This window comes from Pelodiscus sinensis, chromosome 18 (assembly GCF_049634645.1).
Source record: "Pelodiscus sinensis isolate JC-2024 chromosome 18, ASM4963464v1, whole genome shotgun sequence".
Classification (NCBI taxonomy): Eukaryota; Metazoa; Chordata; order Testudines; family Trionychidae; genus Pelodiscus; species Pelodiscus sinensis.
In genome coordinates, this window is record NC_134728.1 from 22,490,972 (window position 1) to 22,503,379 (window position 12,408).

Below are 12,408 nucleotides of genomic sequence, written 5' to 3' on the forward strand. Positions count from 1 at the left end.
GGGAACCCCTGATGTAGATGGTATCATGAACTTTCGTGGGCACAGCCCACTTCTTCAGATGACCAGAGTGTTGGATGTCCAGGACCAAAATAAATAGGTTAGATCAGCGGTTCTCAAACTTTTTGGGCTCTGGGGCCCTTTACATACATACAAATTTATGCAGAGCTCCAGCGGTCCAGTGATTGTATGTGTTGTACCTATCGATCTTTCCAGTTTGTCAACTTTGCGGAGCCCCTGGAGATGTCTCGCAGAGCCCCAGGGGCTCCGCGGAGCACAGTTTGAGAAACACTGGGTTAGATAAGTAAATAAGTTAGATGAATTGGAATGGAAGTAACAGAGGCGGCTGTAAATATGAGGAAGAAATTGATTGGGTTAATGAGGCTAATGAAGTCAGTTTGGAAGAGGTTAGTTCACAGCATTTGATGTGGAGATGTGAATATCTAGAGAGGGGAAATTTCCTTTGTGTTGCATTAATCAGTTGAGTTCCTTATTCAATCCTAAGCAGATACTGTTGAATTTGCAAATGGATTCCAGTTCAGCTGTCTCCCTTTGTAATAGGGTTTTGAATTTTTTTTGTAGAAGGATGGATATTTTCAAATCCATTACTGACTTCCAGGGAGGTTAAAATGTTCCCCTACAGGTTTATATGTGTTACCATTCCTAATATCTTATTTGTGTCAATTTATCCTTTGGAGTAGAAACTGTCTGGTTTGGCCAATATACCTGGCAGGGGGCACTGATGGCATTTGATGGCATATATCATATTAACAAATGTGCAGGTGAATGAGCCCCTTATGATGTGGCTTGTGTGGGGAGGTCCTATGATGGTGTCACTTGTACAGATGTGTGGACAGAGTTGTTGCAGAGATAAGTTGCTGGGTAAGTGTTTCTGTGGTGTGTTGTGTGGTGCTTCAGGTTGGAGGGCTGCCTATAGGTGAGGACTGGCCTGTTTCCCCAGGTGTGTGAGAGTGAGGGTATGTCTACACTACCCTCCTAATTTGGAATAGGAGGGTAATGTAGTCATACCGCAATTGCAAATGAAGCCCGGGATTTGAATTTCCCGGGCTTCATTTGCATAAAGCCGGCCGGCGCCATTTTTAAATGCCCGCAGTTCGAACCCCGTGCCGCGCGGCTACACGCGGCACGGAGTAGCTAGTTCGGATTAGGAAGCCTAATCCAAACTAGCTACTCCGTGCCGCGTGTAGCCGCGCGGCACGGGGTTCGAACTGCCGGCATTTAAAAATGGCGCCGGCCGGCTTTATGCAAATGAAGCCCGGGAAATTCAAATCCCGGGCTTCATTTGCAATTGCGGTATGACTACATTACCCTCCTATTTCGAATTAGGAGGGTAGTGTAGACATACCCTGAGGGATCACTTTCCAAGACTGGTTGTAAATTGTCAATGATGAACTGGCGGGGTCTTAGCTGGGGACTGTAGGTGTCAGCTGAGCTATGTTGCTAAAGGGTATTAATTTTTTACTCTCCCTGAGCAATGTAACTAGATTGAGCTAAATTTTAAGTGTAGACTAGAGTCTCGGTAGGCTTATTCCAGCCTTGCAAATAAGAAAAACAATAAAATCCATAAAAGCATAGTTTTGCTGGTTTGATAGTGTCTACAATCAGAGGCTTTTTCTGGCACAGTGTAGAACTAGCTCCATTCTTCTTCTAAATACATTCTGTAAAAAGAGTGGTCTGTATGAACTCCATCCTGCTAGATGCTGAGTGCTCTCAAAGTCGATGGGAACTAGGGGGCCTAGCCATTTTACAAAATCAAACTCCTTTCTGTCACTTGGCCTGTAATAATTTTCAAGTCAGTTCTATCATTTATAAATGGAAGGTTGCACATAAAACTATGCTGTCAGGGAAACAAAGTAAAAGACATTACTACAAACTCTGTGACTCAATGAAGTTCTCAAGGGTGATACAAAATATGTTTTATTCCATTAAAATAAGGGCGTGGAACCTTCTTTCATCCAGGAGCCACTTGTTTGGAGCTTCTGGTCTGTGGTGCGGAGACTTGCCATGGGCCTGATCAAATTAAGCCAGTGGCCAGATCTGGTCTGTGGGCCATAGGTTCCCCACCCCTGCAATAAAATATTAGGTGGTCCTGTGAACAACTCCAGACTATAGGTTGGATCTCCCTCATCCAGCACCCTGGGGACCTGACTGATCTCAAAGGAAGGGATTTGCTGGATGAGGGAAGGGCTATCCCAACAAGTCCCATGCTGAACTGCTGCCCTTTGCTAGGGCTCTAGCTTGGCACCGCTGCTGTCTGTGGCTTCCCAGTCTGTCTGGCTGTGGCTAGGGCCAGAGCGCTGTGGTTCCTGCCAGACCCCAAGCTCCATGGCCAGGGCTGGAGCTTCCTGGCTGCAGCTGGGGCCAGAGTTCCACGGCTGCGGACCTCTGTTACCTCCTAGCCGCTGGGGGCAGGCTGTGCCGCCCAGCCCTCCACATCTTCCCCCCGCATATGGTGCTCCCAGTTGAGTTGCTGGCCCACCCCACTGTGCTCTGGCCCCACAGCTCGACCTCCCTATACTTGTGCTCTGTGGTTCAGGAACATCCATGGTCCAGGGTACAACCCGTATTTCCAAAAGCTACACCAACCATTTCTTTAGAAAATAAAAATAACAAGAAAGATAAAATAATGGAGGAAATGCTGGTCAGCATCAGATAAATTGTTTACTTGTTGTTTGTGTGTGTGGGCATATGGTCTGCTCTATGCTATAGAATTAGGTCAGTTTAATTATGCCACTTCGGGGTGTCGATTTTTCACATCCCAGAGCAACCTCGTTATGCCAACCTAAATCTCTGTGTAGACAGTGCTAGATCGCTGAAGACTTCTTCCATTGACCTAGCTACTGCCTTTTGGGGAGCTGAATTACTTATGTCAACAGGTGGATCCTCCTATATATAGGCTATATTAGGAGACGGCCACCTTTTCAAACCAAAGAGCAAACGACATTAACATTTAGAACAAGTGGTTAACAAAGAGCCAATATTAGGATGCCCATTTACATAACTGAAAATATACAACTTAATATTATTGATAATTGATATGACAATTAATAAGAGCATAAATTAAAACATTGTACTCACAACTATATTTAATGGGACTTCTGCATCCCCACATCCACAAACTGCACCCCCAGCAACAGCAGGAGTCAGGGTTGTGTGTATGAGGGGCTCAGGGCAGGGAGTTGGTGTGTGGGAGGTGCAGGAGGCAGGGCAGGGCAGGGCAGGGCAGGGCATTGGGGGTGGAAAGAAGAGTATGTGGGGGGCCCTCCCTTTCCTGGCTGAGGCTGGGCTGCTGCACTCAGGCAGCAGTGGCTGGATGAGGGGCTGAGCCGGGATTGCTGCAGCCGGATCGTGGCCTCCCCTCCTACCCGTGCTGCAGCAGGAGGGGGGCTGTTGCCAGCCCTTCCTGTGGCCAGATGGGAGCTGGACCGTGGGACCTGCCCCGAGATCGAGACCAGGAACAGGACACTGTAGCCAGATGGGAGCTGGGCCCTGCCTGATTGAGGCCTTGTTGGCCAGGCTGCCACAGCCGGAGCCCAAGCCGGGCCGCTGTGGCTGGGCTGTTGCAGCAGTTGCGGGGCCGTTGGGGCTGGGGTAGTGTTGTGGCTGGGGACTGACCGCAGCAGTCAGATGGGGGCTGGAGCCAAGCTGCTGCGGCCAGATGGAGGCATCTGCCTCTGCCAGCCCCTCTCACTATCCTGGCTGGCAGCGCGCACGCATCCCCCACAGCATGCCCTTAGCCAGCCCTTTATAGGAGCAGAGTGCCCCAGGCACCCCTGGACAGAGTGCAGCCGGTTCTTACTGGGGTGTACTGCCTTACTTTCATCTCTGGCTAAAGGTGAAATAGACAAAAAAATACCATGAGTAATTACATGTTATACAGATTTTGAATTCATTTTTCATTTTAATTTAAAAAGTTGTATGTTTTTTGGGAATGACAAAAGAGCCATATTTGGCTTGAGAGCTATAGGTTGGTGACCCCTGGCGGCTATGGGTTGTGTCTACACTGAAGCACTGTAGCAGCAGAACTAATGTATTAACTGTAAACTAGCCCTGTGTGGATATCATATGCAGATGTTCTATAGGTGTGTGTGTGTGTTTGTGTGGTTGCCAGATGGTTTCAACAAAAATACTAGACACACTTGACATTACATCACAATCTACATTACATCTTATTTAGAAAATACCAGACATTTATATTTTCTCATTTATATTTTCACAATTTGTTTCCTGAACAGAAAGCTCAAATACTGGACTCTTCGGTTCAAAACCGGACACCTGGCAACCCTAAGAACGCATGCTGTAGGCATAGATCTTGATGGATGTGACTAAATACGCACATAGTTTGCTTTGATTTAAGTGCAAGGTTAAACTGTAAAAAAATGTATGACAGGCTGTATGTTGGAGACCGTGTTCCAGGGCTAGCTGACATAACTGGAAATAACCTGAGCTGATAAACTTGAAAGGTACATAAGGCGAAGATACAAGCAATTGGTCCTTTCACAATCTGCAAAGTGTTTGATCCTTATACGATCTGTACAATGTCCAAACTTTTAGATTCAAGAACAAACATTTTAGTACCCTGGAAAAATGTATGTAAATTGTATTTACAAAAATGTATATAAACTGTATATACATGTGCCCACAAAAGCTCATGATACTACCTACATTTTTTGTTAGTCTCTAAAGTGCTGCATGACCATTCCTTGGTTTTTAAAGTTTTTTTTATGAACTGTGCTATACGTGACATGAACAATTTAGTATCACTCTGTACCTAAACCCTCTACATCTGGGCTTGATCAGCACAGGCATAGCACTGTTATATAGATAATAAAATAATCTCGGTGATGAACTGGAGTTGAACTGAGCTTTTTGATCCTGGAGAATGGGATGAAGTGTTCTTCCAGAACTGGGTCAGGTGGTCTTCTGGATAAGTCTACTGGAAGAGAACTTAGAGGGAATCCCAACACATGTGGAGTCCTATATGTGTGTAAACTCCACCCAGTGCCGGCTCAAGCCATCCTTGCGCCCCGGCTAGCTTTGGTGTGTGGCGCATGCGCGGCCCCCACTCCCCTAGAGCACAGCACCCCGTACAGCTGTAATCAGGCGCTGCGCAGCCCCCACCCCTGGGCTGTAAGGGGCGCTGTACGCCCAGGGGTGCGGGCCGCGCAGTGCCTGATTGCAGCTGTAAGGGGTGCCGTGCATCCGAGGGCAGAGGCTGCACAATGCCCCTTACAGCTGCAATCAGGCACCTTCCATAGGTTGGCAGCTGCCCGGCTAGTCCCTCATAGTCCGGCCCTGACTCCACCCATAGTCCTATGAAAAATCTGAGCTTTTTCACCGTATTTGTAAATTGGGAACCTGCAAAATGGGAATTCAGCTTTTTTTCTGACTAAATGTTAAAGCATCTTGGCTGTCTACACACTGGGCCACTTATTCCGGAAAATCAGCCACTTTTCCGGAATAAGCTGCGAGCTGTCTACACTGGCCCTTGAATTTCCGGAAATGCAACGACGCTCTACTGTACAAAATCAGCCGCTATTCCGGAAAAGCTACGCTGCTCCCGCTCGGGCATAAGTCCTTATTCCGGAACACTGTTCCGGAAAAGGGCCAGTGTAGACAGCCCAGTAGTCTTTTCCGGAAAAAAGCCCCGATCGCGAAAATGACGATCAGGGCTCTTTTCCGGAAAAGCGCGTCTACATTGGCCACTGATGCTTTTCCGGAAAAAGGGCTTTTCCAGAAAAGCAGCCTGCCAGTGTAGACGCTCTTTTTCCGGAAATACTTATAATGAAAACTATTCTGTTTTAAGCATTTCTGGAAATTCATGCCAGTGTAGACACAGCCCTTATGTAAATAGCTTGGGACCAATGGATTTAGGACATAATAATAAGAAAAGGAAGAGGTTTGATTTTCTTTATCATCCAAAATGTTACTGAAACAATGTAAATATTTGCTAACCACAACCCCACCACATGAAGCTTAAGTAAGCTGTGTGAAACGTGTTCATAAAATAAAAATAATCTGAAACAAAAACAAATAATGTGGCAGGGAAAACAAGGACGACACGGACTCATCTCCAAATGTAACAATCCAAGAATTATTGACATAGACTGGACAAAACCCACTGTACAGCTTGTGTCTCCTGAAGAACATAAGAATCTCCCAGTATGTGCAAACAGGCCAGGAAAGTGTTGTGTGCTATTAAAATTCACTGATAGTGTGGAGACCAAACGAAGCAGTTGGCCACGTGCCTCCACTGTATTTGAAACATCTTCTGCGAAGGATGAATGGGTCTTGTTCATGCCTCTACAATCCCTCCGGCTAAGACACGCACAAAAGCTGTCACGTGAGCTCTATGACGCAGAGCCGGGTCACAATGCGGGCCGGATGCTAGAGAACGATGGCACTTCAGTGCTGACCATTCACTTCCCCACCAAGTAACCAGTAATATCCGCCCCAGCTCCCCTCCAGGCAACTCTCCGAACAGGGACTTGTCGGGCAGGGGGCGCTGGAAGGAAGCCGACTGGGTGAGAAACTAGCTCAGTGGGGGGGTCCAGACACCTGACACCCTCCTGGGAGGTTCGGCTCTTCCCGGGGGCCGCACCCGAAACTTGCCGAGCGCCTCAGCAAGTCACGTAGTAGCGGCGGGCGGAGTCGTCTCTTCCCCCTCCCGCAGGCTGCGCTGGCCACGGAGCCGACGTGCGCCGGTAGCGTAGGGGCCGCCGCCATCATGGCCGCGGCCGGGAGCGAGGGGGCCCCGCCGCTGCCGGGGCTGCAGCTGGTGCAGCAGGGGGCCGAGGCGCGGCTCTACCGGGGACGCTTCCTGGGCCGAGCCGCCGTGGCCAAGCTCCGCTTCCCCAAGCGCTACCGGCACCCGGCGCTGGAGGAGCGGCTGAGCCGGCGGCGCACGGCGCAGGAGGCCCGCTCCTTGCTGCGCTGCCGCCGGGCAGGTGGGGCTGAGAGAGGGGGGCTCGGCTCAGGGGCGCTGGGGTGTGTCGGGGGGCTCAGCAGCAGGGCCAGGAGGGGGTCTCAGTTGTGGGGTAGATGGTGGAGGAGAGGGCAGCTCCGTGGTGGGGCTGCTGGAGGAAGGATCTTGTCACGCTTCTGAGGAGGGCGCGGGATCTTTTCGAGGGGAACAGGCTGCTGGGGGTGTAAGGGAGTAGTCGAGTGGTGGATAGGCCTAGGCCACTGGCATTGCCTCCCCTCCCCCCTTTGCAGCCTCTGATACAGAGACAGCAAGGGAGGGAAGCAGGGGATGGCTTAAAAGCTTAAAACCTACTTACCGCCTCCCCCCCACGTCAGAGGCAGAAGCATGGGCAGGGTGGGAGGGCTCAGGGAAGGCTGTTGAAAAGACCCAAGCTCACCGTGAGCAGGGTCTGCTCCACATCCCAGGGAGCAGTCTGTGTTTGTGGCCAGCCTGGGCCGCCGCAGACAGAGGCTGCTGGTCTGGTTCTCACTACATTTAAAATGGAGAGCTGCAGCGGAGGTAGCTCCCGGACCCAGTGCGCAGCCATGCTGGCTGTGAACACCGGCTGCTTCGGCAGCAGTTTCTGGCAGCAGCCCTGCGGACAGGGGCAGAGCATCCTCTGCTCACGGCAAGCCTGTGCCTGGGCTTGCTCGGTCGCAGGTCGTGCCCGGTCCCAGTCTGCTGCAGCTCTGCATTTTAAATGTAGTAAGAACTGCCCTATCTCTTACTACATTTAAAATCCAGAGCTGAAGCAGGGGTAGCTCCTGGACCTGGTGCGAGCTGGGACTAAGCTGGGTTTGCTCAGTCATGGCTCACGCCAGGTCAGGGACCGACTCCGGCTGCACCTCTGCAGTTTAAATGTAGCAGAGCTGTGCTTCCTGCGTGGCTGGCTCCTAGTACATTTAAGCTGCAGCGGGGTAACTCCTAGACCCGGTGCAAGCCGGGACTGAGCACCTTACCTTATCAACTAATCGTGTAGTCGATACAAATTGTATCGACTACACGATTAGTCAATTACCCACCTTTTAACATCCTTATATGCTGCATTTATTGAGAATACAATGGCAAAGCAGTTAGCATATGCTTACATGGACACACAGACACACCCACAGTCCCACCAGTCAATGTTATATTTACCAATCCATGCTCTGCGGCCAGTCAGATTCCTCACAAACAGAGGAGCTCGGTTCTGTTTGTCTGGACCGATGCTCCAGTCTTGGCAGGATGTCACCAAAAATTATGGCAAAGCAGCTCTCTTTCATAAGTTTTCTTTCACTGGAATCAGTAAATTTTGCATCATTGTGCTGTTTTCTGATGGATGTTTGTGTCTGTCTGTTTTTCTTGCTCCTTATCTTCTTTGTTCTGCCATGCTAAGCTGGTTTCGATCATGGATATCTTGTCCCAGTTGATAAATGCTTTCCTTTTTTCAGAGCTGTCCGTCTGCCCACTGCTTACATTTCGATGAGGATAGACAGCAAACTCCGGCGCCTCTTCATCAATCCTTGGCTTCTCCCTAGAACATCTAGTCCAGTGGCCTTCACATTTCTCTCTGACATTTCTCACTCTCACACATAATACAACGGCAAACAGAATTTTAAAAGAGCAATACATTCTTTTACTATGCTATATTACAATATCTACTTCAGAACTAAAAAACAAAATAACCATAAAAAAATCTAAATCTGTTTCTACTTCAAAATGGTTTGGCAGAGTATACAACTTAAAACATATTAAAACTTAATACATTAAGACTTAAATGCTTAGAATGTTATATCACTAAAAATAGGAAATAGAGATCTTTTTCTACTACAGACTGAGCTAAGGGAGAGATAGGAGCTGCGTGTATGGAAGGTGTTTGGTATGGGCTGGGGAGGGGGTTGTGCCTTGAATGGAGCCATCGGCACCTCATTTTTCATAACCTCAGGTAACCTTTCATAACCATTAGTGAAATTGAAAAGCAACAAAAATGGACACCAAAGGGTTTAAAGCCCAGCACACAATTGTCCTGAGTGACTCGCTGCCACTGAATATTTTTTCCCTGCTGTATGTAGTTCTGGGATCCCCATTATTGTAGTATCTGAACATCTCACAATATTAATGTATTCATTTAGGCTTGATAGTATTTAGAAAGAGGCTTTGGGTTTTTCTGTATTTGGAAAGTAATGGGAATAGATATTCTCCAATAGGTTCCTGTGTGATTATTCTGAGATCTGGTCTACAATTAAAATGTAGAGCGATATAGCTATGTTGCTCAGAAGTGGGAAAAGTTCATACCTCTGAGTGCAGTAGCTATTCCAACCTGACTCCTGGTGCAAATGTGACTAGGTTGACGAATTATTTCCTTGACCTGGCTATCGTTGTTGGGAGGTGGCTTATCTACAGTGAGAGCAAAATCTTGCCTGTCGTTGGAAGACTGTATGCTATAGTACTCTCTGTAGTGTAGACAAGCCTGTATTCTGGAGTACTGTCAACTCAAGAAGCTACTGTAGGCTGTTGTGCCTTAAATTCACACTCTGAAATAACTTTCAGGTCTAGACAGGTTATTCCTATTATCCATCCAAGAGCTTAACTCAGTGGTGGGTAACCTGTGGCCTACAGGCTATTTTGTTTACCATTGCCCATGCACACAGGGTTGCCAGATCTCACTGGCTTCTGTCCACCTAGTTTTTTTACACACTGGTTTTACTAAAGTAATATGCACATAAAACAAGCACGTGAAGCAAGGTGCATGCTGACTGCAAAGAATATTGACCGGGAGAGCTGTGCACTCCTTGTGCATCCTGTCAAAGCACTGCTACGGTTCAATAAGCACACCCTGCAAATTCTAGGTTCACAAGTGCAGATACCAAAACTACCTTATTCTGCATCACCATCTTGGTTATGAACAAGTGTTAAGAATATTCAAAGACTGAAGATCAGAGGGGATCAGTTTGATCACTGAAGATCAGAGGGGATCTGTATGATCATGGTCCGATCTCCGGTAAGGATGTAAAATCCTGTTTAATTAGTCAACCGGTTAAATGTTAAGTTTAGCTGGTTAACTGATTAAACGGGTGGGCTGGAGTGGCCTCTGTCCCTAAGGAAGTTAAGAAGCAGGTAACTGACTAATCGTGTAGTAGATACAATTTTACATGATTAGTCGATAAGAGGAGGTGGAGTCCAGGAGCTACCCCCACTGCGGCTCTGGCTCTGCAGCTTAAATGTATTAGGAGCCGGGTGCACAGGCAGTCCGGCTCCTACTACATTTAAAAGGCAGAGCTGCAGCTGAAGTAGGTCCAGGACTCAGCGTGAACTAGGACTGAGCGGTCCCAGCTCACGCCAGGTCCCAGACTGCTGCGCCTCTGCCTTTTAAATGTAGTAAGAGTTATCCAGGACTTTTAAGCCGGCTCCTGCTCTCTACCCCCTTGCTGCCTCTGATACACAGCTAGCAAGGGGAGAGGGGTGCAAGTAGTGACTCGACTACCTGATAATCCTGGGCTTATCGGGTAGTCAACTACTTGCCTAGTTGCTTATATCCCTACCTGTGCTGCAGGCCGGGGCTGCTCCAGCCCAGCTGCTTCCAGTCTCACTTGGGCTGGGAGGTGGCAGCTGAGGGATATGAAGGGAGGATTTAAGGATACATAATGAAATGTCAAGGAATGGAAATTTAGAACTTGTCTATATTATGGGGAATGCAGTGGATGTACTCACATCCTATAGTGATAGAATAGGTTTTGTTGTTGCTGGTGCTGCTGTTGAAAAAACACCTCAATCAGTGACAGTGGCTAGGTTCGTGGAGGCATTTTTCTGTCCATCTAACTGTTTTATGCTGAAACATTGGCGTGGCTACAGTGGTTGTGTGGATTTTTCACACCCCTGAGTGCTGTAGCTCTTTTGATCTATGTTCTAAGGTCACATCTACATAGCAGTGTTATTTCAAAATAACATTGTTATTGCAAGCTATTATTTTGAGATAATGTCGAGCTGGAGGACTTCTTATTCTAACTCGTGTAACCCTCATTTTACAAGGAGTAAGGGAAGCCGAAGGAAGACTGTTCTTCCTTCGACTTCCTGCTGTGTAGACCGTGCCAAAAGCCGAATTAAGGTATTTAAATTTAAGGTATGCAATTGACGTAGCTGAAGTTGCGTAGCTTAATTCAACTTTAGCCCTGCTGTGTCTACACTGGCAAGTTATTCCGGAAAATCAGCCGCTTTTCCGGAAAAACTTGCCAGCTGTCTACACTGGCCACTTGAATTTCCGGAAAAGCACTGATGATCTAATGTAAAATCATCAGTGCTTTTCCGGAAAAACTATGCTTCTCCCGTTTGGGCAAAAGTCTTTTTCCGGAAAACTGTTCCGGAAAAGGGCCAGTGTAGACAGCAAAGTAGTGTTTTCCGCAAAAAAGCCCCGATCGCGAAAATGATGATCGGGGCTCTTTTGTGGAAAAGCGCGTCTAGATTGGCCATGGACGCTTTTCCGGAAAAAATGATTTCCCGGAAAAGCGTCCTGCCAATCTAGACGTGCTTTTCCAGAAATACTTTTAACGGAAAACCTTTTCCGTTAAAAGCATTTTCGGAAAATCATGCCAGTGTAGACGTAGCCTAAGAGTGTGGAACAGGAAGTAGTTGTATTCAAAAGTTGGGCTACTTAGTGCCCACTAGTGGTGAGGAAAAGTTAACCCGGATCTATAACTGATATTCTTTGAGATTTGTTGCTCGTGTCCATTCAACATAAGTGTGTGTGTGCTCTCCACATTCACCTGTACCAGAAGATTTTCCATGGAAAATTCTTCACTTGAAGAAGAATTTGAGCTTCTGTCCTGAGTCCAGGATTGCATTGTAAACTTCTAAGGGTGCATTTAATTTTATGCAATAAATTTTGAATTTTACAAAACTGAATATCTTATCTAAAGGCCAGCATTTCATCAACTCTTTTTTTTTTCAATAGGGATAGCTGCACCAGTGGTTTACTTTGTGGATTATGTCTCCAACTGTATATATCTTGAAGATATTGTAGGAGCAACTACAGTTCGGGATTATATAACTTCTGTACAGCAAAGTGGAACGGATGCTAGCAACCTCTTTCTTTTAGCAGAAAAGATAGGTGAGGTTTTGGCACGAATGCATGATGAGGATCTTATCCATGGAGATCTTACAACTTCCAACATGCTTTTGCGAACACCAGTAGAAGAGCTGGATCTGGTGCTCATAGATTTTGGACTGAGTTTTATTTCTGGTCTTCCTGAGGATAAAGGAGTTGATTTGTATGTTTTGGAGAAGGCCTTTCTGAGCACTCATCCAAACACAGACGCTCTGTTTGAAGCCCTGCTGAAGAAGTACTCTGCTTCTTCTAAAAAATCAAGTCCTGTGATCAGAAAGCTGGATGAAGTACGACTAAGGGGAAGAAAAAGATCTATGGTTGGATAGAAGAGTTTGTGGGAGAGTAG

At 47.2% G+C, this 12,408-nt stretch overlaps 1 protein-coding gene across 1 annotated transcript; it reads left to right on the forward strand.

The window, feature by feature from the left end:
* Window positions 1-6,637: 6,637 nt before the first annotated feature.
* On the forward strand, window positions 6,638-12,408 carry TP53RK (TP53 regulating kinase). The gene is made up of 2 exons (XM_006132221.4): window positions 6,638-6,965; window positions 11,910-12,408. The coding sequence occupies exons 1-2, from the start codon at window positions 6,746-6,748 to the stop codon at window positions 12,386-12,388; spliced, it is 699 nt and encodes a 232-aa protein (XP_006132283.1). The 5' UTR covers window positions 6,638-6,745; the 3' UTR covers window positions 12,389-12,408.